The following is a 27720-nucleotide window of genomic DNA, read 5'->3' on the forward strand; positions in this document are numbered from 1 at the left end:
ATTCTCAAAACAACATTGTAGTGGCACTTAATATCTCGGCTGAATATTTTAATAGTCTAGCATCTTAGTCATTGATGTATGTAATTGATACAGTGCACCAGAGACCTACAGGGAGAACTTCTATTGTCCGGTGACTCGGCTGTGTGTATGAAGGGGTCAATACACAGACAATATATCATTTCTAATAAACGCCCAAGTGACATTAATAGTCAAATACTCCCACTCAGAATAGAATGTAATGTAATCGAAGCCATGCCACACGCTGCCTGGTCGTCTGCTAACGGGTGTAGTCGCCTCTTGTTAAAGTGGCTCGATTTATTTTTTTCCTCACTGAACAAATCAGGTGAAATTAAGCGACGTTGGTCGCGGAGAGCAGTTGCATGGGTGACTGTGTTCGGCGATCTCATTAAATTCAGATCTCAACTGCCACCGCCAAACAAAGATCTGATATTCCATTACGGGTCACTTCAGAACACCTTTCATCCGACCAATCAGAACGTCACTTATCAGATCAGGAAAGTGACATTCGGAATGTGTTGGGTAATCATGCAACCTCGAAGTGGTGAACACGAGGTATTCCGAACGACAGGTACGGGCTCAACGACTGATTCCGTCAAAGTCATCGTCTTATCTCATTCGTCACCACTCGCCCCTTTCCGTAACCTGCAAGAAGATTCGTCCCTCTATCGATAAATGTAATGTGCGAAAATACGACAAACCAATCAAAATGAGCGTGTGACCTCAAGTACTACCTTCAAAGAATCCCTCAGGAATACTGTTTGATTTTAGATATCTCTTGCATCTAAACATCTACCCAACATACAGTTAAATGTGTTCAATCATACTGTATAAAACCTTAAGTCCCGATGTGTCTTAAATAGCATCTGGAATATATATGACATATGGGGAAATATACGTGAATCATTACGCAACGAGTTGACAATTCTTTCAGTTATGCCCGTTTGCGCTTAGACGGAACCCAGTCGCAAAAAATGGCCACGAGAGGGGCACAAGTCGCTATTCGGCTTGTCCCGGAATAACACGAGTTGGTCACGAATGCGTCTTATCTCTCGCTTCAACAGAATAAACATTTGAAACGGAAGAGGCTTTCCATAGCTCGTGGGGAGTACCGCAAATACATTCTCGGCCATCTATTAGACATTCCAGAAATTATCGTTTGTTAACTTTTCACAAATTTTGAATCGATATTCTCCAAAGCGTAGTCTGCAACTCGTGTCGTAAAGCTCGAGAAAGCTGTTTTCTGACTGGTTAATGTCAACTTCTTGTTATTCATGTCACTGGCCGATCAAAGTTCGCGAAAGGTCGTTCTGGCGTGACCGGATGTCCCAAGTGCTTTGCTCAGCGGTAGCGAGAACTAAGATTTGATAAGTGCCCCTCCCTGAAGCTAAAGTTCAATAAAAACGCCAAAACCTTTTCCATAACCAAAAACAGCTCTCTCGTACGATTCCGACTACTTGTACATAATTAACAAGCGTTTACTCATTTCGTAACTCGCTCGATCACAAAAACGACAACAGTCATGAACAAATAAATATAGGTAAACTAAAAGTTTCTAAACTTTCACCACAACGTCTAAAGGCCAAGGACATTCAATGCCCACGATGCAGCACTAACTGAGAAGAAAAAATAACATCTGACCGTCATCGGCACCCTTCTTTGTCACCATTGCGTGCAGTAATTATAGCATCAGTGTGCTGGAGTCGGCGAAACTCGCCTACGACAAATGACCTTCAAAGAACAGAGTTCTGTGATTCTAACTTTCCGTGACAGCTATAAGTTAAAATTGGAAAAACACAATCTGTCATGATTTCTATCTTTTTGTTTTATATTTTGCGACGCATAGAGATAAGAAATGTAAAACACAGATCGAGAATCGAAACTGTAGTATCAGGAAAAATGTTTACAGATTGGATAGACTTTGCAAGCTGCTCTTACTTGAGCTACTTCACATGAAAACGGTTCGTATGTGTATGGTTTGTTGGTATACTACTCAAAAGAAGTTAAAGAACACCCAATTATTTCATATTACTGTAGTTAATATCAGAGCATGGCAGATCAAGTATAGTAATAATTAAAGAATCGGGTGTCCTTTTACTTTCTTTTAGGTAGTATATATGCTTTGTATGTTTACGGTTGTGCTTCATGGTGAGCAGTATTTTGTTTTCTTCCAGAAACAGGGACACCGTGACCCTGCTGAAATACTGTTCAAAGCTATGTTAAACCCACCCCGATCACTCAGGCAAAGTAGCAGTGTCGTTAATCTTCTAACATGAAAGATACTGTTTACTTTTCCTTGAGTGTGTGGGTTAAGTTAACGCTGTCTTGAACAGTATTTCGGTCAAGTCACGGCGTTCTTGACCCTGTGGTGTCTAAATTAGTTACAGTGAAGCCCCGTCCGTCCGGAGACTTCGATTTCTGGGCGATATGTTGGGAACGTTCATATGCATACAAAGCTCCATACAAAGACTCACTCAATCACTCGTCTTGTATTCGTCAATCCGAACGATTGTATTCAGAACGTTGTCTACCAGATCCACTGTATATGATTTTGAGGTTACTACGTTTAATGTGGTTTCGATTAAATGTATCTGACATTTCCGTTACGCTGTTTTATTTTATTAAATGTATTTAATATTTCATTTCAGAGTAGCATAGTCATCGCACACCACGCAAACCAACCATATTAGAGACAACGATCGATTCAGCGCCAACTGGATTGAGAATCGCCTCCGATGGACCAAAGCGAGGCTGAGTCCAAACTGGGCCAACTGTTTCGGGCTTGCGACTTGGATGGGTCCGGCTACATCGACCAGAACGAGCTCCAGGCCGTGTGTTCCGAACTATCGAAAGACGAACTAGTCGATGTCTTCAGTCAGCTCGACAAAGACGGAGATGGCCGAATCAGTGTCGAGGAGTTCGCCCGAGGGTTCACGGAAATCGGCGAGGCCCTCCAGACGAAGAGTCGAGTTAAGATGCGGGAACGTTTGAAGAGTCAGAATTCAGATGACAAGATCATTGATCAAGAGGATGACTTTGTGGGCATACTGGACGAAGGACTTAGAGCTATTTCAAGGTAAGCAAGCAAATTGAAATATTTCTTTTCTATTTCACCTATCGACAAACGTTTCAAGAAATTTACTTTAACTCGTTCCTCAAATTCTCTCTCTTAACCTTGGTCTTTGGGTGACTTGGTCTGAGTGATGATTTTGAGTGTGTGTGTCCGTTTGTGCGTGCGTGCATGTGCATGTGCGTATGCATGTGCGTGTGTGCGCGTGCGTGTGCGCGTGCGCGTGCATGTGCGTGTGCATGTGCATGTGCATGTGCGTGTGTGTGCGTGTGTGTGTGTGTGCGCGTGCGCGTGCGTGTGCGTGTCTTTACTGGGATGTTTGCTTCATATCTTTTTGCATCAATGTCTTATCCACAACATATTTCCCCAGAACATCTATATGTCAGGTAAACGATTTATTATTTTTGTGTAAAGCTTTTTAATATATTTCCAGCTGTTTCGGGAACAGATTATTGTTTTAAAAAGATCGATGTTCGCACCATCGTCCACTGGTTTGATAGATCCCCGGGGTACTGTGAAGCTGTTTAGATGTTGCTGGCCGTGTGTCAATGTCCACTCACTTTCACAGAGCACACCGTACCCACAGCACATGTCGCTCTGCAAAAACACCAATTCACACAGGCTTCTTTTGTTTGAAACAAAAACATTGGCTGCTTATCAGGATGAATTTCAACAGCTGTGGTAGATAATAAATTATACTTGTGTGACATTCTATCTGCATCAGCTGGCATATAGCTTTCCTTTCTCATAAATTAAAATAGTACAGGTGCTTTAATAAATATTTATAAACATTTGTCATATTCATGTGACGTGGCGTGACCTTGAATGTGTTGATGTACTGTAATATACACAGGTTAAGTTTAATGCTCCACGCTGTCAATACATCCTCTTGGTGCACACTTACAATAAGGTCTGGCAGCTCAATGGCGTCGTCATAAGTAGTGAGTGAATGAGTGAGTAAGTGTGGTTTTACGCCGCTTTTAGCAATATTCCAGCAATATCACGGCGGGGGACACCAGAAATGGGCTTCACACATTCTACCCATGTCGGGAATCGAACCCGGGTCTTCGACGTCAGGAGCGAACGCTTTAACCACTAGGCTACCCGACCGACCCCGTCATAAGTAGAACCGTTGATATAACGCTGTACGCTGTTGTTGTAGTCGTGAAGGCCGTGGAGTGCGCGAGGCCGCCACTATTGTAAGGTTCATAAATTCAAAGACTGCATGTTGTGATTAAATTACCGCTGCATGTATTAAACCTACACAAACCAAATATCAATGAATTTGGAAGCGTAATTTAACAATACGAGAGTGTATTTCATCCATTACGGTATGCTGTTTTGGAATCGACTGTAAGACGTTGTGCGGAATCGTCACCAATTATTGTGATACGCTGTTCCCCAATTTCTTTTCATCGGCGTATGTATCCACAATGCATGTACATTATATGGCACGATAAACCCGTGGTCTGAGCGAGTTGCGTCCCCTATCCGAACCAGAATCTGCTGGTTGCGGGGTTGAATTACAGTTTGGTCCCGATAATGATCCATAGTCCGTCAACACAAACAGTTGCACCAAAGTTAAGACCAGTCTTTTTGTGAGTTCACTCCTTATCAATTGTTACTCAAACATACGACTTAAGTATTGTTCAGTCCATCTTTACCTGCAGTCGTCCTTGACTCGTTATATAGTTCATACTCTTGAAATTCCCCAAATCCAAGAATAGATCAGAAAAATTACAACGAAGACTCCGCATATCGTGAGCTTACGTTAAATTATGGGTGTTACGATCACCTTAGAACTGAGATGGTTTTGGTAATATGGACTCTAAGTTAATATACGCCTTGTGGCGTCACTGGTTCCATTGATAATATCTTGCTACATTGACGTCTGTGTTATTTCGAAGGTTTTGTTATGCTGTCATTCTGGTCATCGGTTAACGCTTGCTGTCCAGAAGGAACTGTTATCCTCCCTCCTCAGTATGTAGTCGTAGGTAAACACTCGTTTTCTTGGCGTACTAATCGTCGGTAAACGCTTGTTATCTTAGCGGCCTAGTCTTCGGAAACCACTTTTCATCTTGGCGCCCTAGTCGTCTCTAAACACGTGTTATCATGGCGCCCTAGTCGTCTCTAAACACATTTTATCATGGCGCCCTAGTCGTCTCTAAACACGTTATCATGGCGTCCTAGTCGTCTCTAAACACGTTATCATGGCGCCCTAGTCGTCTCTAAACAGATGTTATCATGGCGCCCTAGTCGTTGATAAATACATGTTATCATGACGCCCTAGTCGTCTCTAAACACGTTATCATGGCGCCCTAGTCGTTGATAAATACATGTTGTCTTTGGTCCCTTGTCCTGGGTAGCCCATTGCTATCCCGAGTCCCGATTCATCAAGACGTCGTTGTTATCAGGAAGGTCATGTAAACAAGGCTCACTAGTCATTACGAGTGAGTGAGGTTTTACGCCGCTTTTAGCAATATTCCAGCAATATCACGGCGGGGGTCACCAGAATTGGGCTTCACACATTGTACCCATATCGGGAATCGAACCCGGGTCGTCGGTGTGACGAGCGAGCGCTTTTAAACACTAGGTTACCCGACCGCCCAAAAGTCATTAGGAAGTGCTTGTTATCTTTGTGGTCTTGTTATCCTGCACCCCTAGTCATCTGGAAGCCCTTGTAACCATGAAGGACTTGTTAGCATGGTTTCCTAGTCATAAAAGAATTCATTCTTCTTGTCTTTGTTTGTAATCCCCAACCTTCTGTGATTGAATTACGACTTGCCTAAATCCTATCTCGAACCCCCTTAACTCGAAGGTCTGGATATTTCGAAGATCTGGATTGCTGACATAGGCTCTAGCTGCTAGTTATCAGCAAATGGAGCCAATCGTGTATTTCATATGCTCTGTCGGATATCGAGAACAATCAATAACGTACATTGCCAGTGTATGTTGGTTGTCATATGCACTGAACTGTAGACAGAATGTCGGTTCCGTTCACTTCAAACTGGGACATTTCAACGTCAATAAATGATTTTATCTTCCTCTTTCCTGTAACCTCTCCCGGAACAACAATGCAGCATGTTCTGCCCCGTGCTCGCACTTTGTTGACGGATAGCCTCCGTGATCGAAATATATGGCGTATGAATCTCCCACCTGTTGCCATCGTATTGGAATTTTAACATCACTACAATAGAACTGGCAAACCTGAAACACCATCTCGAGTATATGTCAATTTTATAGGTATCCGTTCCTTCATATTGTTGTGGCGTGGCTCTTGTTGTGAGATGTCACCCTGGCAGTCACAAGACGTGGACATACCTCTGGATGTACACCCGGATCTAAACCAGAAATAGTCGTTGTTCTACTTACCTTCTGCATCAACGGCAGCCGATGCTACTAGCCGGAACATGCATTTATGAGTCGTTCTGTGCCAGGAATATTAACACACGGAATGAATATCTCCTTCAGCAAGATTTCACGGAATAATTTTCAAGGAGAACTTTGTACAGTGTACCATTTTGCAACCCTGCGTTATCTAGTCTTATCTCCTGGGGTCATTAACAGTTAATTATAGATATGTCTGCAAGACATGTGATTCTAGGACGTTTGTGGGAGCGTCTAAATCATTAGGAAAACATTGGTGATAATATGTGGACGATCACCATCCTCGTTAAAAGGACTTGTGAACTGACGAAACAAACCAGGGTGTCGGATGAACTGCCATTCGGAACAATAGCCACTTCGCATTGTCCTGTGAGCAAAACTTTCTTCGTCGCGGGAGTCTGACTGTCAATGAAGATAGAGCTGTGACGCTGAGGCGCACACAAAGCCGCACAACAAGGTGTTGACATTGGGACTGTTACGTCGTTAGTGAACCGTGTCGGTATGAGCTTGTGTCTCTGATTGGGGATTGAAGGACAGATTAGAGGGTTTAAACATCAGCTATCGGCCTCGCCTCGCATCTTTACACAGCCTCCTGACGGGACCTGTTGCAGTAACCGGTGACCTGAAGCTTGTCGGATGTGGCGTTACGTGCCCATGTAGACATTCACATGTTTCCTGAGTTCACTCATACTGGAAGAAACAGGACTTGTCGACAAGAAGGGAAAGGAAACAAACGGGAACAAGTTGAAAGCGACAGGGAATAATCGCGAGTGACGGACCATTTGGAACATACAGAACGGACCCCTTGTCATACACAAGCTCAGCATTTGGTTTAACGGTTGAACTCGGTTTGTTATAACCGTACATCCACGTGCTGTGTTATAACTCAGATTTATAACTTACAGTCTGTGTTGTGTTATTAAGAAAAGAGACTGAACGAGCCATAAAAATTATGGACGTTCACAAGTGGTGTCGTCTGTCTACAGTGTTTGCCTTCAAGGTGTAAGCTATTCTCGTTCGACCTGACCTCGATCTTGAGTCAGACTTCGAGAGTTTTTGATAGAATACAGTCAAGCTGAATCGTGCCCTTGTCAATAGACATACTGAAGAACTGTTTGCTGTCTGTTAAATCGATCTCATGAACGATTTTTGACCTTCATTCACGGGTGTGCACGGCAACAACGTCGCTAGCTTGGAGATATTGCATATTGTGTAGATATTAATTTGGGACAAAACTCTTGTATTAATTTCACCAGACCGGCCTTGGCTTAACATGGCAGATAGTAACTAAATCTGGAGTTTACTTTTTCAAGCGGAATGACACACACGAGGCTGAGGGAAGCAGACAACAGCCGTTTGAATGACCTGATCTTCTGGGATGGCACATGAGCCAGTCTCGCCGGAAATAAATAAGTTGTGTGGTGCTTTGAACCTTCACGATCTGAACCAATCCATTACAAAGGAACAACTAGCAGACATCTCCCAAGTATTGCGTCTTTCGTCGGACGAACTGGACATCATATTCGACGCCTTGGACCACGATAACAAAGGGCATATAACTCTAGAGGACTTGAGATTTGAAATAGCGGACAATAAAAGTTCGACCCCCACAAAAAGGCGCATATCACAAGGACATACAAATTGGACGGACAACAGGGCATACATAAACCTATCCCCGGAGGATCTTGATGTGGGTGTCTTCTCGGAGACTAGGTGGGTAGAGAGATCATGTTGAGCCTTTTCTGTCAGAATGTATCAAAACCATCGGTCACAGATTCAACGACCCTACTTGACCGCTGATTGGGTTTTGGCCATATGTTTTATTGTGCTGTCGCTTTTTTTTGCTTTTAATTTTAAAACACGTTGTTGCATCTTCAAAGTATGTGATGCTTTTAAATATTTCTAGCTCCGTCTTCCAATCAGTGTCGGCGAAAGAGTTGGAGTTGAGGATAATTTCTAATGTACACATGGCAATCAACATTAATCATTTGTGTCTGCATCCGAACCTGTAGGTATAATTCAATGTATTGCTTGTTTGGAAAAACAAAGCGAAAATTAAGGTGCCATTTTTGCTTTGCAATAGTAACCGTTTTGTCGACGTGACCTTTCCGTTTTCGCCAGTTGGTTCCGTTTTCGCTCGGTAGCTATAACCAAATTGTAATTTATACCTGAACATTCGATAATTTGTTTTATTTATCACCTGTCATCTGCACATGGCTTACTGTGTTATGTGCTACTGATACGTTCTAAGGTCGTAATGACATTTGCCCGATGACATCAGATTAGCCGTTAAGTTTGAGCTCCGACGGGTCAAGATCTGCTAAGAAATGTTGCATGTGTTAATTATAACAAATGATCCATATGGCCAACAAAGCCATATATATCCACGATACATCCATCAGTTAACGTTTCTTGTCTCAAATCATATCGCCTCGGTATAAAACAACTATTGCCTCGATATTACCCAACTCATTAGTCAAACCACATATAGGTCCGTGGTCAAACAGCTATGTCCATTTGGACTTGACCCCGGCAAGATGGCAGTCCTAGGGAGTTTGAGGCAAGCCCCTAAAACCTTTTTTTTTACAATATCAAATGACAATTTATGATATATATCAATCAAAGTGTTAACAATTACCATATTTATTCAGACAAAGTTTCAGACAAATGTCTCAGTTTCAAACATGGCACTGATTAAACGTCTAAATCTAGACTGGCAAAGGACGCATGGTCGTGGAACAATTTCCCTTTCAGGGTATCGCTGATGGGTCTACAAGCGAGTAAAAGGGGTCCCTTCCTCCCAGCCATGACTGTAATCCTAAATTAAGCAAGTCTAGATTTACCTCAGGTTCTGAATCTCACTGAGGCCCCTTTCGATTGTATATGTAGTTGTTTGTTTTATTCAAAGTAATATATTTTCAGAGCCTTAGCGTTAGTCTAGGACTGCACTAAAACAACTAGTAATAAAGGGATGTTTTAGAAGGAACTGCTAACCCAACGTTAACCCTGCTGGGTTTTGTCAATACTGTCTTTAAGAAAATTCCGCCATTGACCAAGTCGTATTAATTAACACGTGTTAAAGAACTGTTACTTGTTCAATGTACAACATTACTTATGAAGTAGCCGAAACCTGTTTGACCAGCCATAGGGCCCTGGGGACATTCATGTTTTGCAATGGTTTTAATGGTTGTATACTGTTATGTATATGCGTGGGGTCAAATTGGAGGGGGTCAGTTTTCGAACATGTTTATACCCCATAATGTAAATGGAGGGAAAAGACTCCGAAAACACAATTAAAAAAACAACAATTCTGTTGCAAACCATACGTAAATCAGATGCTCAGCTGAGATCCTATCACGTGACTGTCCATTGAATGTCACCATAATCTAAACAAATCTGTCTAAATGGGTAAAATGTTTCACGAGCACAGAAAACCTACTGATACACTTCAATGCAAACGTTAAATACTTAACAGATATCAGATATATATTACTTAAAAGAAGTTGATGGTACCATGTTTTTTTCATATTGTCATGATTGATCTGTCATGGTATGACAGGTTAACTACAGTAATATGAAATAATCTGGTGTTCTTTAACTTCTTATGAGTAGTATATATGGTCTTACATAAATGTCCATTGTTTATCTAATATTTTATCAAGAAATGTCTGAACAATAGATCGAAGGTCTAACGAGTAGTGTTATGTAATAGATAAATAAATAATAGTAGCTGACAAGGAGATATGCTTGAGCATCGCTTATTACATAACGTGACAATTAGTGCAGACATGCAAAGATAGGGTTTTTGCTTCAATAGAAAAAGCTTCGTCATGGCGTAATAGGCACATTTCTTTGTGAAACCTTGAGAAATGACACATGAGATTTCACACAGTTGAAGTACACCACCTGCGGGGCATCTCTGCGCTAGGTGGTACCATGCTGAGTGGCTATATATGAAGATTAACTACGTAGGCAGTTACAATGATGACTAGGTTCACGAAATCCAGATTTTTTACTGTATTTACATAAATCAATGTCATCATTACTCGTAGTACGTAATTGTGAAATAAAATTGCTCCTATGTTAACGAACGTTGAAATATGTTCTCTATTTTAAATGGTATGAGTTCACAGTAAGTATCTGTTTAATTTAACGCAGTAAAAGAGAATGCATCTGCACTCTGCATGCCATTTAAAGTCAATATTAATATCTTTGTTACTGTCACTAATGCGTACATATTAGATTCTACATATCTGTGTTGTGACTTGCGTCTTTGTAGTGAGTAGGTATTATTCATAACTTCGCTATTCACACGACAGCATAATTTCTGATAATATGTTCACTGGCATAATGTTTACTGGGTTTAACTATTTTGTTGACAGCTGTGTGACAATTAATATTGTAACAGTTAATTACCCACATATTTAATTCTTCTCGTGTAATCATCCAATTCCTGCCGAGGTCTGTTAGTTCAATACTTTTTAATCAACCATCCACGGTCTATGGATCAAAGAGAATGATTTCTTTTATCCTTTTTCGACAAACGCTTGTATTTTTCTAATAGTTCCACAGTGTTGTGATAGTTGTATCAACATTCACAGACATTCCACGATGGCAAGCCACAAAGATCACGTAAACGGATAATCGCCGCACAAACCTCTGTATAGCAGCTTAGTCATTACATTAACAAGACGTAAGTAAACCCGTGATCCGAAACAGTAAATGTTCACCAGATACATTCATCTAATTGGTTTGACCCACTAAAGCAAACCGCAACCGTATCTCTTGTGCCCATTCAACCATACATTAAACAACCCCAGGCATTAGCATATGGCTTCACACATGACATGAGCATGTATAAGGTTTAAACAGGTTGGAGGCGCGGCAAGTAGATGCGTTTATAACTCGGACACAGCCTATCCCTGAGTGACCAATGTAAGCCCTACAGCGATGTCCCGTGCTTAGTTGAAACTGATGCAATGCTATAGCCCTAACTGAAGCAAGTCTAGATTTTCCACAGGTTCACGGAGTTTCACTGAGGCTTCTTTTCCATTTAAATGTAACGGCTTGTCTCTATTACAATTATATATTTTCAGCGACTAAGCGTTAGTCTAACTGCACAGGTGTATCCTATGTTCGAGGGTATGTTCATGTGTCTTTAAAACGGTGGCTATTCTCAGGGTAATTGGCTGTAAGGAACTGATTGTCGCAATCTCCGACGTTCATACAGTTTGGCCCTCACTCTATGAAGGTTCATACTCCAATGAACACACACAAAGTGAAAGTCAATTCTTAAGTAAACGATCCGAAGAATTATCGCCCCGATTGTAATATTTCCGGTCTAATCGGGTCCGCAATGACGAGGTGTTACTGTATAGGAACATCGACACGTGGGGCACATGTATGATACGAATATAAGATATGAATCTAATGATTTCCGCTACATACTTTTGAACAGACTAAAGAGGTATCAAGTTAGCACGGAAAGGGCCGAGGTCGATAACTAAGTTCAGTATCGCGACGCTCCGTTACAATATATTGTCACGTGGAAATGCCACGTTGTATGCAATACTCGTACCGTGACGCATCCGACAAATATAGTTCACATTATAGTTCATGGGGCACAGGTGGCCCAGTCGTCTAAGGCGCCGCGATTCGCTGTGCAGAGTTGCGTCCCTTGGGCACGCCAGAAACCTATGATTGTGGGTTCGAACCATACCCGTGCTCGTGGGTTTCACCGAAGTGGTAAACGTCTGAGACCTGCATCACTTCGGGCTTTCCTCCCACATTAAGCTGACACGCCGTGATATAACTGGAATACTGTTAAAAGCGGCGTTAAACCCAACTCACTCACTCACTCACGTTATTGTTCCAATGTTGTATAACTCGGGGTTTCTGTCCCATCCGCCATTGTCAAATACGCAGTCGAGGGTAATCGTACATTGTATGTGTAAACGACAGGATATAGGTCAGTACGAGATGGTAAAGACCCCCCAACCACCCCTACCTTTCGTCACCGCTCTTATACAGCAGTATTCTCTAACATTAATGTGTACGCGTGATTTATTTTAGGCCATATCAACACGACTGTCGATTAAGGGCCATTCCCTTTCGATCCCAGTGTACAATACCGTAAACGTTTTTAAACGAAAACACGGTAGACGATCAACTTCTACGGATTAGGCAAGCCGCTTTATGTTAAGGCCAATGTGTCAGTCACGGAACATAAAATAGTTTAATTACTACGTCAAGGCCCTCTGACAATCCCCCGAGAAAGTATCCCTTCCTAAGTATGGATACCGTTGTGAATGTATTACCCATGGATCTTGAACTTTTGAAAAGGCCTGCAAACTACCGCCCTTATGTACATATACATTATAGAGCTAACACGTACAGTAGAGAGTTACGCCCCTTAGCAGTATCAGGATTCACTGGTCTTATGTTCGAATCCCTGTTTTGTCCCGATTATAATCCTTGTTTTTTCAGCACCATACCTAAGACCGTGGATTTCCACTTTTAAGTTCATGTCTACAAACTGTGTCAATTCGGGTGCACCCACATTAATGCGTCTGTACAATATCTGTAAGCCCACACGATACGTGCAACGGTTGCACCCACATTAATGCGTCTGTACGATATGTGTAACCCACATTAATGCGACTGCACGATACGTGCAACGGTTGCACCCATATTAATGCGTCTGTACAATATGTATAACCCACATTAATGCGACTGCACGATACGTGCAACGGTTGCACCCACATTAATGCGTCTGTACAATATGTGTTACCCACATTAATGCAACTGCACGATACGTGCACCCACATTAATGCGACTATGTTGTATGTGCAGCGGATGGCAGAACTTCAATATGCTCATAACGGCATTGAAAACCAAATAATAAGAATGATAACATTTTGAACAGAAGCTTATTTTCAAAATCACAAGGTTCACCCCCCATTCATTCTAGGCAGGCAATTAAATCAACCATGACTAACGGGATCGGGTGGTCAGACTCGCTGACATAGTTGATGCATGACATCGATCCCAAATGCGTGGATCGATGCGTATGATGTCAATCACTGGATTGTCTGGTCCAGACTCGATTATTTACAAACCGCCGTTATACAGCAGGAATATTGCTGAGTGCGGCATTAAACAACAAACAAACAAACATAGTAAGGTCAAAGAAAGGTAAGCGTTAAATTTAGGACGATATCAACATGGCCAGAAATAGAATTAAAACCGGATTTTTGAATCGTACAAAACCAAAAATCGCACTGGTCGACCTAAAAATATCGTTGAGGATGCATGACGACCCAGGACATAATGAGAACCATTTATAAAAATATATAAACATCCCGCCAGGCCTCGTGCTCTGACTGACACGAACAGGCTATTGTGGTTTTGCTCGCTGTGTCACAATGTTAATGGCGGGATTAACAAGTTAGCCCCATTGTGCTTCTTAATGGTTCTTTCACTAGGTCACATTCAGTGTTATGAAACGTGCGAAACGGCGCCCAAAGCTTAGTGTTAATTGCCTTACAACATCTAAATCCAACCTTTCACTGTCAAAGAATGTTGAAACTTTCAAAGAAAAGCCGCACTGGCCGAATCAAAGGTAAAATAGGTCTTTAAGAAATGCCCCCTGACAAAGGTCGTAGAAAGGAAGGACTATCATAATACAATAGATTAAAATGGCGATGTAATGTACTCGAGACCTCCCTCACATATTATCAGCTACCTTTCATGTACGAGTAATATATGCACGGACTTCTGTACGAGGGAAGTCAGCTGTTCCTCCCTATGTGTGTACTCCCTGTACGTATTCACTGACATTTACCGAGCATCAACGTGGCTGGCAGCGTGCAGAGATGAGGATGTTTGTCAGATGGGCGAGAAGCCTGCGTGTGTCACTATGTAAACATGCATATGGTTGAACCCAGGTGCGAACCACGGGACTGTGCGTGTGCAGTATTAGACCTTGTAAAAACGTCAATTCAGTTAAGCTCTGTAACAGTTCAGCATATTTCTCCGAAAATCCACCAACGATGGTACAATAGTATATATATATATATATATATATGTAACAGATAATATGCAAAATGACACTTTTCACTTTGGCAATTTACAACACGCCAAAATATTTCAGCCATTTTACAATTATTTTTCCATGCATTGTTTAATAATAACGAATTTCTAACATTTTTATGATCTATTTCATCCCCCAGTGACTGAAAGAGATAGGATTAACATAAAACGATCTATCTATCTAATAGATTCAATATGGATCAAGAGACAACATACTAATGTGATTTAGACATTTTAACGTAACAATACATGTATATTCATATGTACAATGAATCTGGACAGATTTTCCAATGTGGATATATGTTTAGGTAATAATGTTTTATGTAATTTACACATTTTTGGCCAGATATATAACAATTCTTTGTGATATAAAGAAGTCGTTGTTGGAGAAGAGCTTCACATAAAAAAGAAAGACAAACTCGTCTCCGATAGCAGATAAATATCATAGAGTACAGACACAGTCTTCTCTCAGTTACAATGGGCAAATATTGATTTGATGTACTTTTAAAATCAGTAAATATATTTTTGGGGAAGAAATAGGAAATTTCTAAGTTTGGTTATAGTTTTGTTATTATACACGTTTTAAACCTGATAAAATATTTTCTCGGTACTATTAAATAAACTGATCTTTAAGAATTCTTTACATCTTTGAAACCCAAAATGACGTTGAGCAAATAGATGGGTTTATGAATACTTCTACAATTCGACGTAAGTTTGTGTTTGGTTTACTGTTTCTCTGTTTATACCATATCGAGGCTATGTTTCATCACTGCCCGACTTCAAGGACCGGTGATTTGAAAAAAAATAATTTATTACTAAAATTATGGCAGAAATACTTTGTCCTCATGTTTTACACCCCCAAAATATATCGTTCACTGAACATGCTGGACACTCGGAAACAATAGGTGTGGGGTCGACAATACTTGTTTGGCCCCACCTGACAGAGAGTGAAAAATGTCCTGCAGCGTAGAACATACAAAAAAAACACCGTCCCCTCTTTCCAGAATATTACTTTTTTGGTCTCTAATGGATACATGTCCTTAAAGAGGGACTGGTGTCCTTTTGAAGTCCAGGGTACCGTTGTACAAGATAACCTTAGCGCTAAGGTGATCGTAGCTCCCATACCTTAACATAGACTTGCGACAGTTGTAGCGCTACGGTTGTTTTGTACAACGATACTCAGAACCCGATTCCGTTGGTGGGGCTGCCCATCAGGCCAAGACTAGTGTATCTAGTTTATATGGGGATACGGACATGTTTAATGTCGGTTTAATGATGTGTACTTAGCATCTAATTGAGCATGGTTGTCGTCGCCTTAAGAACTAATACAGCCACATCCTTACTGAAGACTAAAGAATTATAATGAGAGGAATCGACCCCCTTTAACCACAAGGTTACACCACCACATCACAATGTAATACAGTTAACGAATATTAAGCAAAATGTGGTTTAGTAGGTCCATATTGAATATGACCCAAGCCCTCGCGTCTATCCATGATATACTGAAGTACAGTGTAACATATGAACACTTTGTGCAAACGTTATATATGCATGTACATAATATTCAGCTGGGAATTTACCTTTTTATTTACTATTGTAACAAAAGAAAACAGTAACAAAATATACGAACATGCTAGCAAACATGGTTAAGGTGTCTATAACACTTGTACTGTTCTGATGGCATATTACGCTTTGTTTATTTATTAATTTTCTGGCAAGTAAGAATAAATTAACTTATTTACTCTTTCGGCTTCAAAGGACCAACAAGTTCTGTCAATACACAATCATTTTTGACCCATATCGCACACACTCGAATAAGTCCCGATAACAGATTCAAATTCTCACACCACAAAGGGCGATAACTCCAGTGAAAGATGATATTACGATCAATAACGTATCACGCCATGTTGCTATAGTTACCTGTGTCAAATGCAACAGGTGTTGAATACCGACGTACATGTATAGCCACTATCTATCGCCTACGTAACCGTGTCCTAGTGACGTCAGGAACGGAAGAAGTTGTAAGCAACGTCATGGTGGACTGGTATTGAATTTGTTGTTGATGACAACAACAACAACAAACGTAGTTATCAAATGGATAGTCCCTCCCACGATAAATATACATAAGAGATATAATGTACATTGATATGTCAATAAACAATCAATTGTATACATTTCACTAAGAGTGCACACGGTATTCAAGCAACCCATTGAAAGCATGTTTTTACTCGTCCGTTGAAGGCACCACTGTTTAATAACAATAAGCTTGTATTACACAGTGTTTAATACCAAATCCAATGCTTACATACTGCCGGAACTAGATTCACAACAGATCTTGAAATCTCTCAACATCGCGGGGCTTATTCAATGACATGGCATGTGAAGATGATAGATCACCGAGAGGAGCTTATGCACACTCGATGACCCCAGCAACCCTGTTGCCAGGATGACGTCATAGGGCATTGTTTCGCTGGCGTAGCTTCACATTCCAGTGCAGTGATGTCAAACACTAAACTTGCTCCGTGTAATACCAGTGAATGAAACCAGTGAATAGGACTGGTCAGATACCAGCTACTCGTTTAATAAAATTGGTTTCACACGGGAGCGAGTTTAATATTCTATATGTTCAAACACATCTCGCGTATACAATAGACATTACTCTTTGTCCGTGTCCCACCGTAGTGGTCAGCTGACTGTAATTTGACCTCAACACTCCGGCCAATACAAACGTGTTTCTAGTAACTACAAATGTATTCAGGGAAGCGTGCTCAAATATTCATATATACGCAGTGTAACTTATAACGCGACTCAAATTTGATATCCATGATATTTATGTATCACATTCACAATGCATTCAAACTATCTGCCAGAGATGACAGTGATATGTGTGTTCAGGAATCAATATTATTTTGCAACCGATATCCCATATCCCGTATGATGAAACCCGTAGGATGTGTCGCGTATGCTCTTTGATGCATCCCGTATGTTGCAACCTGTGTCTCGTACCCGTATACTGTATATTGTATCCCATATCCCCTATGTTGTATATCCTATATATTGTATCCTGTATTTTGTATCCTTTGTCCTATGTTGCAGCCTATGTCCTGTATGTTGTATCCTATAATTTGAATGTTGTGTCATATATCCTCTATGTTGTATCCAATATTCTCTTTTTTTGTACCCTCTGTGTTGTATCCTATATCCTCTATGTTGTATCCTGTATGTTTTATCCTATATCCTATGTTGTATCCTGTATGTTGTAACCTTAATCCTGTGTTGTATCCTATATCCTCTTTGTTGTATCCTATACCCGCTATGTTGTATCCTTTATCCCATGTTGTATCCTATATCCTCTATGTTGTATCCTGTATGCTTTATCCTATATCCTATGTTGTATCCTGTATGTTCTATCCTATATCCTGTGTTGTATCCTATTTTCTGTATATTGTATCCTGTATGATGTATCCTATATCCTCTATGTTGTATCCTTTATCCTCTATGTTGTAGCCTGTATGTTGTATCCTATATCCTGTGTTGTATCCTATATCGTGTGTTGTATATTCAGCCAGGAGCAGGTGATCGAGTTGTACCAGACGCTGCACGCCAGCGAGAACCCGGAGTTGCTGACTCAGTTCGAGAACATCATCCTGGGGGTCATCAAGGACATCCGGGTATACCAGCAGGAGAATGACAGGCTGGAGAAGACCTTCAAGAGGTGAGCGTCATGTTGCCATGGATACAGAGGGTAACCCTCACTGTGCTTCAGTGGTGTGTATGTTAAAATAACCATGACAATCTACTTTGAACGATGAAGAAGTTGTCAAATGCGCAGGGATTTACACTCCAAGAGATACTGATGTCGTTAAATGTTTTGGACAATCCGTTTTAAGATTTGTTGGTGTTGTCAAATATGTATGACAATATGCTTTGAACAACGAATATGCAGGACAGTATGCTCTAAGAGAGAGATTTTGTCAAGTGTCAAGGACAACGTGGCTTACGAAATAATGTTCAGGGCCAAAAACTTCACTGTGAAGATGAGGTAGACAGACGCTTTGTTCACTGCTGTTGATAGTTTCTCTTCTCAAACGCGGTTTTTGAAGTATAGTCAGTTTAAAGGTTATGCATGACTTCAAGAAGCCACACGAGGTTATTCCGATTCTTCTATTGAATGCACTTTACAGAGTTTGTAGATATGTGCAATCGACCAACAAAGAAAGATCGGCCCAAGCCTCACATGGGTGTTCCCAGAATTAGGGAACTCTGCGATATGTATGAATACATTTTCTGCAAAGTATCTGTTAGTGTATGTTGATATTCTTACGTGTCTGTTGATATCTGTGTCTGTTGATATATATTAGTGTATGTTGATGTCTGCACGTGTCTGTTGATATGTTAATGTCTGTTATTATATTTTTGTATCTAATAGTGTCTGTTTATATCTGCAGGGAGAAGGAACAGCACGAGCGCCACCTGCGGAGTCTCGAGGACGAGATGGATGTCCACACACAGAAAGTGGAAGAACGCGTCAAAAAGGCGGTAAGGATGCTCACTAACTAACCTCGTGACGAATCCGCTACAAATGTCATAGTAGATGTCACTAAATATATATGTAATCTGGAAACCGATAGTGAATGTATTCCATTGATGTCGAACTGATGGCCTTAACCAGAAGACATACTTCTGTCCCTTGCGACCATGGCTAAGCCAGTCGTGACCGTGGTCGCGACCGGATCGCGAGTCTGTCGCGTCAAAATCGCCAGCGAGTTTACATTAAAGTAAATATCACCTTATCCCAAGCAAAATATGACCTGCCATTTCAACATAAATGTATCTGTATATAAGCATGCACACACCCGCGAGACGAATTGCTATGAGATTGATACAGTGTCAACCTTGCTCATAGTTCAGGATTTAATTTACCAACGTGATCCGCGATGGCTGAATATGGTATATCAGTTATTTCTGCCTACGGGTTTGAATTACAATTAATGTTGATTTTCCACCTCCTGTTGTCTATTTACATCACGTGTTTGTCCCTTTCACGCCATATGTGACAGAGGCACAATTAGCATAATCAGTATCGGTATGTTATGAAGATTATCAATGACCTATATTTGTTACATGTTTTTGTTCCGTGGAGTTAAAAACATTTTCTGATAAACATAATAAACAGATCATCGACCTGATTATTGTATGGGTCGATAAGTTTGGTTATTATTAATACCCGAAAAGACACCATGATTAATATTATTATGGAAGTCAAGTCTAACAATGTTCTAACTTAGCGTTATAAAGACGCCCTATTTTCGTTATTTGTCTGTGTTCCGTGAAGTAAAAAGCATTTTCGTATAAGTTAGCCATTATCACGGTATTCAAGCAACCTAATACACAGATCATCAACTTAATTTCTACATTTAATGCTGAGAACATGTGATGAATAGACATATACGTGTACATTAAAACTGCAGCAGTTCGTTGTAATAACATATTATGATATGTTCAATACAGACTACATTGCACATTTCGCGACAACCGAGACAAATCAATATGGATCGATAACTATGGCGATTGTTATTGTTGCCTGACGAGACCATTATGATTAATATAATTTTGAAAGTCAAGGCTGACAATATTCTAAACTAACATGTTACCTATATTTACATATGTCAATACTTTCAAGTGTCGACGCAAGGACAAATTAATTATTTTTCAACTTGCAACACTTCGACATTGTGTCATTCGAGCTATAAGGCTAATAGGCGTCCAGGAATGAAATTTCTGTACTTGTGAAAAATACACAAGGTCTCAGTTAATAACAAGTTCCGGCTGTAAGAGCACCATCACCTGGAACGACATTCAATTAATTATATAATCTGACTTACAGCACTGAGCTAGTGCATTTATTCCTATAAAACGAAAATGTATCAAACGACTGATACTGTAAACTAAATATAACGAAAGGGCAGCAATATACATCTGAAACGAATGAATGATATCGAATTATGTAATTATTGAATAGGTATTTTGGTATATAATCGCAACAACAACGAAGAGTAAATATATACCTAATATTTTGGTCGATTTATTTTTAATGAACAGACTGGTTGGACATAAAAGTGATTGTACGTTTAGACAGGATCACAAACTTAGAATAAGAGAAGAATGCGGTATATATTATTTGTAATCACGGCTCAATGTTGATCTAACTAAAGGCATTATTTACTAGAAACAATGTATACTGTTAAATTATACATATTGTTTATAGCTAAAATCGAAAAAACACCCCATATAAAGAAGACTGCGAAAGGCATTTCTAAAAATAAAATTTCGCCTTTTTTATGAATATACAGTTTAATGAGTACATGTAGGAACCAGAATATAGACTTTAATATAAAAATTTAAGAGCCAGAAGGAAGGAGTTGAAATGATTAATCTGTTCCCAAAGATCTGAAACAGATAATTTGACCTCAGGATTTGCAAAATATAAAACTTCGTTCACTGGCCCTACATAATATATGTATAATACAGACAAAAAATCGAAAAAACACCCCATATAAAGAGGACTGCGAAAGGTATTTCTAAAAATAAATTTCGCCTTTTTATGAATTTACAGTTTAATGAGTACATGTAGGAACCAGAATATAGACTTTAATATAAAAATTTAAGAGCCAGAAGGAAGGAGTTGAAATGATTAATCTGTTCCCAAAGGGATTGAAACGGATACTTTGACCTCAGGATTTGCAAAATACAAAACTTCGTTCACTGGCCATACATAATATTATGTATAAAACACACAAAAATAAATGTTTGAATCGCTGAATTGAACATGCCTAGGCTGCCATTTTGCCCTGGCGAAGCCCTTTAAAGTAGGCCACAACGCCTACACAACGCTGGTCACTCGACATAGCCAGTGCACTAGGCACATGGCACCACAGGGACAATAGACCATGTTAGACATAATAGGAATTAAACATGGAGTCCAACAATGTCAGGATTCTATAAGATCATTTAGTATATCCGAAAGCTGGTCAGCAGATTTCAGCAGATAGTAGTCTGTCGGTGTTTTTGTCATATCAGATCGATACTGAAATCTACCTCGAGGAATTTCTCGAAGGATAGTTTCAGGTCACTCCTCTCTGTGTTACACGTTCAAATTTGTTTTGTGAAAATACTTTGTCCTTATAATTACATGAGATAAAGAACATAGTCGTAAGTTCCATAGACATAAGCTTCTATTAATATTTTAATAAATAATTACATCATATAAAGGCTTGTGTTACCGATACAGTAAACCAAGCCGATAAACTTGCTATCATGATCCGATAAATATGCAAATGAGGAACTACTTTCAAGCTGCAATTATCAATGCGATGCCTTCTTTCTCAATAAACTATTGACTAACGTTCCCAATATGCTTAGTTACGGCTTGTCGACGAAACATGGCTGTAAGTCATTTGACAATAACACATTGGGCGGTTCACTCAAACATTTATATTCATACGAGAATCATAAAATGTAATTTCTATCAAAGAAGTAGCTTTAGAAATATAGCTACTTGTTTGAGTGAATTTACATCTTCAACATCAATTATTTTTAAAAAGATGTTATATGATGTAGAGATTATTATTCTTGTTGTTTCCGTAGCCTTGATATCATCTATCAGGAATAAAGAATAAGCTCGCATTATACAATACATTTTTTATTGCTTGTATATGACATTTACCATACGGAAACACACTCGGGTAATAATTACTCTAAATGGTTAGTTTCTTCAGTCACTGAGATCGCTGATATACATTAGTATAAAATCACATGGAAGGACATCAACATCTAAAAATTGTCATGGATTTTATCAAAAGTATTCAAATGATTACAAGCTGTTATGATTTAGAATGTACAAACAGTACAGGGTTGTGGCTAAATTAAATACAAGAAAAGATCGACTTTTCAAACTTCTCGAAAAAAGACAATGAAGTGCGTTATAGAAATGAAAAATTCAAAAATACGTTTTGTCGCACATTTTGTCACAGAATAAAAGCACAATGATCGAACTTTATAAAAAAAGTCATATACAATTTTACAATTTTCATCACAGATTTGTTTTAATTTTCTTTTGCAATGAAACAAATGCGAGCTTGGTGCGCCAGATAGAGCCCCTGCCATAGTGTGGATGCTCCACCCAATAACAGGTTGAAAACAAATAATAATTGTCAAACATTTTCCCAGTGGAGATGCCCTGTGCAAACGTAGACACACTGTAATTACTTTGTCTGAACATATGACGGAAAACAATGCATATACAATCGAGTTTAACACATCAAAGTGCCGCCACCAAGACATCAAAGCGCCGCCTGATAGGGATGGTATACCTGGCTGTACCTGAGTGATGGTGACTCACGCAGCAGCGCCAGCTGTTACGGAATCGTGTCAGTTTCAACGGAAAACTCGCCACTTGTATAGATTTCTATCGCAAGAATGCAGCTCACACCTTATCAATCTATAAACCTGTTTTGTTAGTTGATAAGGAATGTGGAGCTGACATTATATATTTGTACATATGTCAGCTGTGTTTGGACCTGGCGTACGGCTAATGGAATCAATTAGAATAAATATCATATGTAGTTTGAGTGTTTGATTAAACTCTGATGCATATATAGACGCATTTGGATATTAAAGTGTACATGTATGCACAAATTTTGAAATACATGATGATCATATGTCAAACCGTTACTGCATTTAAACATCTCTTCAAACTAATATCTTACATCTGGGTTACACACAAATGCATTGCCATTTAAATCTTTCAGGATTAAACCATCTCGCATGGACAGTTACTTTTTGATTTTGTTGCTTTTTGTTATGAAATAAAAATATTATTACATATAGCTCGATGTATTCATGAACGTTTTATTGAAATGTAATTGAGTGAGTATGGTTTTACACCGTTTTGAGCAATATTCCAGCAATATCACGGCGGGGGACACCAGAAATGGGCTTCACTTATTATACCCATGTCGAGAATCGAACCCGGGTCTTCGGCGTGACGGGCGAACGCTTTAACCACTAGGCTACCCGACCGCCCCTATTGAAATGTACCCACACCATTGACCATTAGGCAGATAATTCATCAGGCTGTCACTGCAAGTATGTTACTTAGGGTGGGATGGGCTCGAACCAGTAACCCCTGATCACACCCTGTCTCACTGCACGAAGGGACACAAGTGAGCCTAAGCTTTAAAACAGTCACTTGCAACGCTGACTTCAATTGCTGGCATAAATTAATGAGCTCATGGAATTCTCAAAATATTCAAGTCTGGACCTACTAAACCCATTTCTATACCGAGGTTACTTTTTATATTATAAGAACTGGAATCTTCCAGAAATAATGCTTCATTAACACTCAATGTACCCCTTGAAGCTCCTTGCACCGCTGTAATATGTTGCTTTACCTAAAAGTCCGTTCTTCCCTGACAGGAGATGGAGAGATCCGACCAGGAGAAGGCAGAGATGAAGCAGCTGATGGATGCTGAGATAGCCATGCTGCAGCAGAATCTCAAGAGGATGCAGAGCGTAAGTACACTCAACTCTATCCTTTCCAAGGAATTTACTAACCCCGTGCATATGGAAGTAAAACAAAGGGTTACAGGAGCCTTTTGTTCCGCAGAAACATTTTCACAATTTTCATGTAGTTACTTCCCTTAGCCATGATGGGATCCGATGATCTCGGTTCGAGTCACAGATTCGAATTTGCCCTGACTATAAGCCCGGGTTAGTCAGCACTAAACATGTGCTCGTAGATTTCACCGAAGTAGGAATGGTCTAGATTTGCGCCAATTTGTGCGTTCCTCCCACATTTAGCTGGCGCGCCGTGATAAAACTAAAATATTATGTTCTACGTTCTGGAGCCAATATTCAGTCTAGGTCTGGACTGTGTAAGAAGTGCCATGTGTGGAACTGGGACGTTCTCTCTGGTTTGTTAGGGTAATCATTATCTGTAAATACAGCATAAATATGTTGTTAGAAGGAAACCAAAGAAGTGCTTGAACGACTTGAATCCACTGATTGTGCTAGGTCTGCCAATGAGATGAGCATAGTACCCCTTTACACCCGGCGTCAAGCCCATCTGACTAACCCACCATGGCTGTATTACAGGAGGGTATCGACAGGGTTGGCCGGGAGACGGAGGAGTACATGTGCAGTCTGAAGACACGTGTGGAGGAGTATCAGCTGGAGAACAGACAACTGAGGAGCGAGCTGACAGACACGCAGACAAACCTGGCGCTGGTCAAGGGGGAGCTGGTCTCTACCAAACAGCAGTTCCACGAGAAGAGCCGGGAGTTGGAAGTGTGAGGATCGATGATGGTTTTGATCTCTTCTAATACTAGAGATGCTGCTGATGATGGTGGTGCTGTCATTTGTACAAGAATAAATAAATATAATTATGGCCTCCGCCACAACTACTACCACCACTACAGAAATGATAATGATTATGACGATAAATCAATTAATTGTAATAATGGTAGTAATGACAACTACATCACATGACCCGTGAACATCCGAGGTAGAAAAGGCCTTCAGCAACCCATGCTTGTCGTAATAGGCGACTAACGGGATAGTTGGTCAGGCTTGCTGACTTTGTTGATGCATGTCATCGTATCCCAGTTGCGTGGATCGATGCTCATGATGTCAATGACCGGTCCAGACTCGATTTGTTACAGATCGCCATCATATAGTTAGAAACAAACATCACATGAGTTTCACATATGTACTTTATGCTTCAGAGAGAGGACGACAGTGATGGATTGCATTCGAGAACAAGACAACCTCACACGTCAACTTCACATATTACAGTAAGTAAATTAGTATAAGTCCACCGGTACATTGGCTGACATACAGGGTGCATGCCATATAACCCTCTAACATGTACCCGTTAAATGGGCATCTTGACGGCGGACAAATGGCATAAACTATCCAGAGTTATCGCCCTTGCATGTGCATTTACCATTCGTGACCAACTCGTGTTATTCCGGGACAAGCCAAATAGCGACTCGTGCCTCTATCATGGCCATTTTTGCGACCGGGTTTCATCTTGACGCAAACGGGCATACCTGAAACAATTGTCAACTCGTTGCGTAATGGTTCACACATATTTCCCAATATATTATATATATTTCAGATGTCATTTAAAGCACATCGGGACTAGCGGAATTAAACAGTATTTTATTGAACACATTTAACTGTGTCCTGGGTATATTTTTAGATGCAAGTCATATGTAAAATCGAAAATTATTTCTCAGGCATTCTTTGACGAAGAACTTGAAATCATACGCGCATTGTGATTGGTTGGTCGTATTTTCGCACATAACATTCATCGATAGGGGGACGAGTCTTCTTGCAGGTTACGAATGGTGCATTGAACTGTTCAGTTTCGATACACTAAAATCATACATTGAATCACGCATTAGAAGCTCGGAATTTACCAGCGGGTATATGCAATTTATACCTGATCTTCCAACGGGGTTCATGGGAAACAATTACTCATTCAGTAACCAATCAGAAACGACTATCTTATAAAGCAAGGTAGAATAAATATATCCATATGAGGATAGTACGTCTGCCTTGCTATTAAGCTCTAGTAACAACATCTGGTGTATCTGGCCGAAAACCCCATTTTAACGGGTACCTTGATGTAGATGGCATTAAATTCATTTGCCGATAAGATAAAACATGCATGAATGATGGTCATGACACGCGATTGAAGATGGTTATTGCATGCGTTACATGTATCTATTTTGCATCATCGTTTGCCCGATGATATGACCAGTGTATAAATATATATGTTCTCGGCACAACAAGAAAACATGTGCTTGTGCAATCTCATTAAAATGATATCTTAGTGCTCGCCACCGCCAAACAAAGATCTGAGGACACTTATTGCGGGTCACGTCAGAACTGTCATACAGAGAACTGTATTTAGATAACCAAATTTAGGTATTAAATTTAAATTTGTCAACAATGTTTGGAACGTGCAACACAGGTATTCGCAATTGGTAGAATTCATTTTAGAACTATGGAATGCTTCGGTGTGTTAAAATCAGACTTTGAAATTTTTCAAAACAATTTATCATATAATAATGAATTTGCATATTCCATGTTTCAGCGAGACCAACCAGAAACTTCTCGACGCAAACGACAACCTGCGAGAATCACTGGAAACGTCTCAAAATAAACTGACGTGCCATAAACGAACACTGTCCAATGATGTACGTATTCAGCTAAATAATAATAATGATGATGATGATGATGATGATGATGATGATGATGATGATAATATCCATGTACTGTTGTTCATGGACCAAAATGATACATGATTTCCATGTTTCGTCTTTTTAGTCTGCGGCCAGTGGACGCAGCACTTCGCCCCGACCCCCCAGGAAAGGCTCAGTGATGAGCGACTATTTCGAAACCGCCGGGTGAGTTTGAGACGTGCTTTAGACTTGTGATTAAGTCATTAATAATCGATGACTTACAAAGCGCAACGTTCCTCGGCTCAACGTGGCACACTCAAGCCTGTGACGTTATGAACACGGCCAAGGAATCACTCATGGATGAACTTTTCATCATTTTGATGTTTCTATTCTGCAAAATCAAAATCCAGTGACTTAAATTATTTGTAGCTGGTCTATTTGTAAATAGTTTTCCGAAATATTTATAGGATTTATTGGTAATTTTACAGAAGGTTCAGTTTTAGTTTTTTAATCCAACATTTGTTGGAAGATTTACCACAATAATGGAAGGGAGACGGTGCCAAATCTATTTACAACTACAGTCCGTGTTTATCAAATACAGTATGTAAGGCTGGTAATCGCATGTTAGTCAAAACATGACGAAAGATGCAAATAAGGAATGCATTGAAATCATACTACTTCAAACCTGACTGTGTTGAGTAAACATTTTTGGGTCATTATTTTATCGTTAATTTAATTTTAATTTTAATAAATTCATGATCATTTGTTGCCGCCGTGTTGATGATGCATCGCATAAGATTTCTTGTTCAATTTCTATCACAACATAAAAACCTCTTCGGACCCCTGAAGATTCGGGGTAGAATAGGTCTTCAGCAACCCATGCTTGCCGTTAAAGGTGACTAT

At 40.0% G+C, this 27720-nt stretch overlaps 1 protein-coding gene across 7 annotated transcripts in view; it reads left to right on the plus strand.

Annotated features, from left to right (window-relative positions):
- The window catches only part of LOC124146934 (ras and EF-hand domain-containing protein-like), a 64616-nt gene that overhangs the window by 26951 nt on the left and 9945 nt on the right, over positions 1-27720 (plus strand). For 6 of the 7 annotated variants that reach the window (XM_046517504.2, XM_046517505.2, XM_046517503.2 and 3 more), the window contains exons 2-9: positions 2667-3094; positions 18132-18281; positions 19015-19105; positions 24044-24139; positions 24722-24915; positions 25351-25419; positions 26730-26832; positions 26963-27042. In XM_046517504.2, coding sequence (XP_046373460.2) covers positions 2754-3094; positions 18132-18281; positions 19015-19105; positions 24044-24139; positions 24722-24915; positions 25351-25419; positions 26730-26832; positions 26963-27042 — 1124 coding nt within the window. In that variant the 5' untranslated portion in view covers positions 2667-2753. Of the gene's footprint in view, positions 1-2666; positions 3095-6246; positions 8189-18131; positions 18282-19014; positions 19106-24043; positions 24140-24721; positions 24916-25350; positions 25420-26729; positions 26833-26962; positions 27043-27720 lie in introns of those variants that run through there. The other variant, XM_046517508.2, reaches the window with a different exon arrangement.

Source organism: Haliotis rufescens, unplaced genomic scaffold (genome assembly GCF_023055435.1).
Source record: "Haliotis rufescens isolate VD_foot unplaced genomic scaffold, xgHalRufe1.0.p SCAF_6, whole genome shotgun sequence".
NCBI classification, from domain to species: domain Eukaryota; kingdom Metazoa; phylum Mollusca; class Gastropoda; order Lepetellida; family Haliotidae; genus Haliotis; species Haliotis rufescens.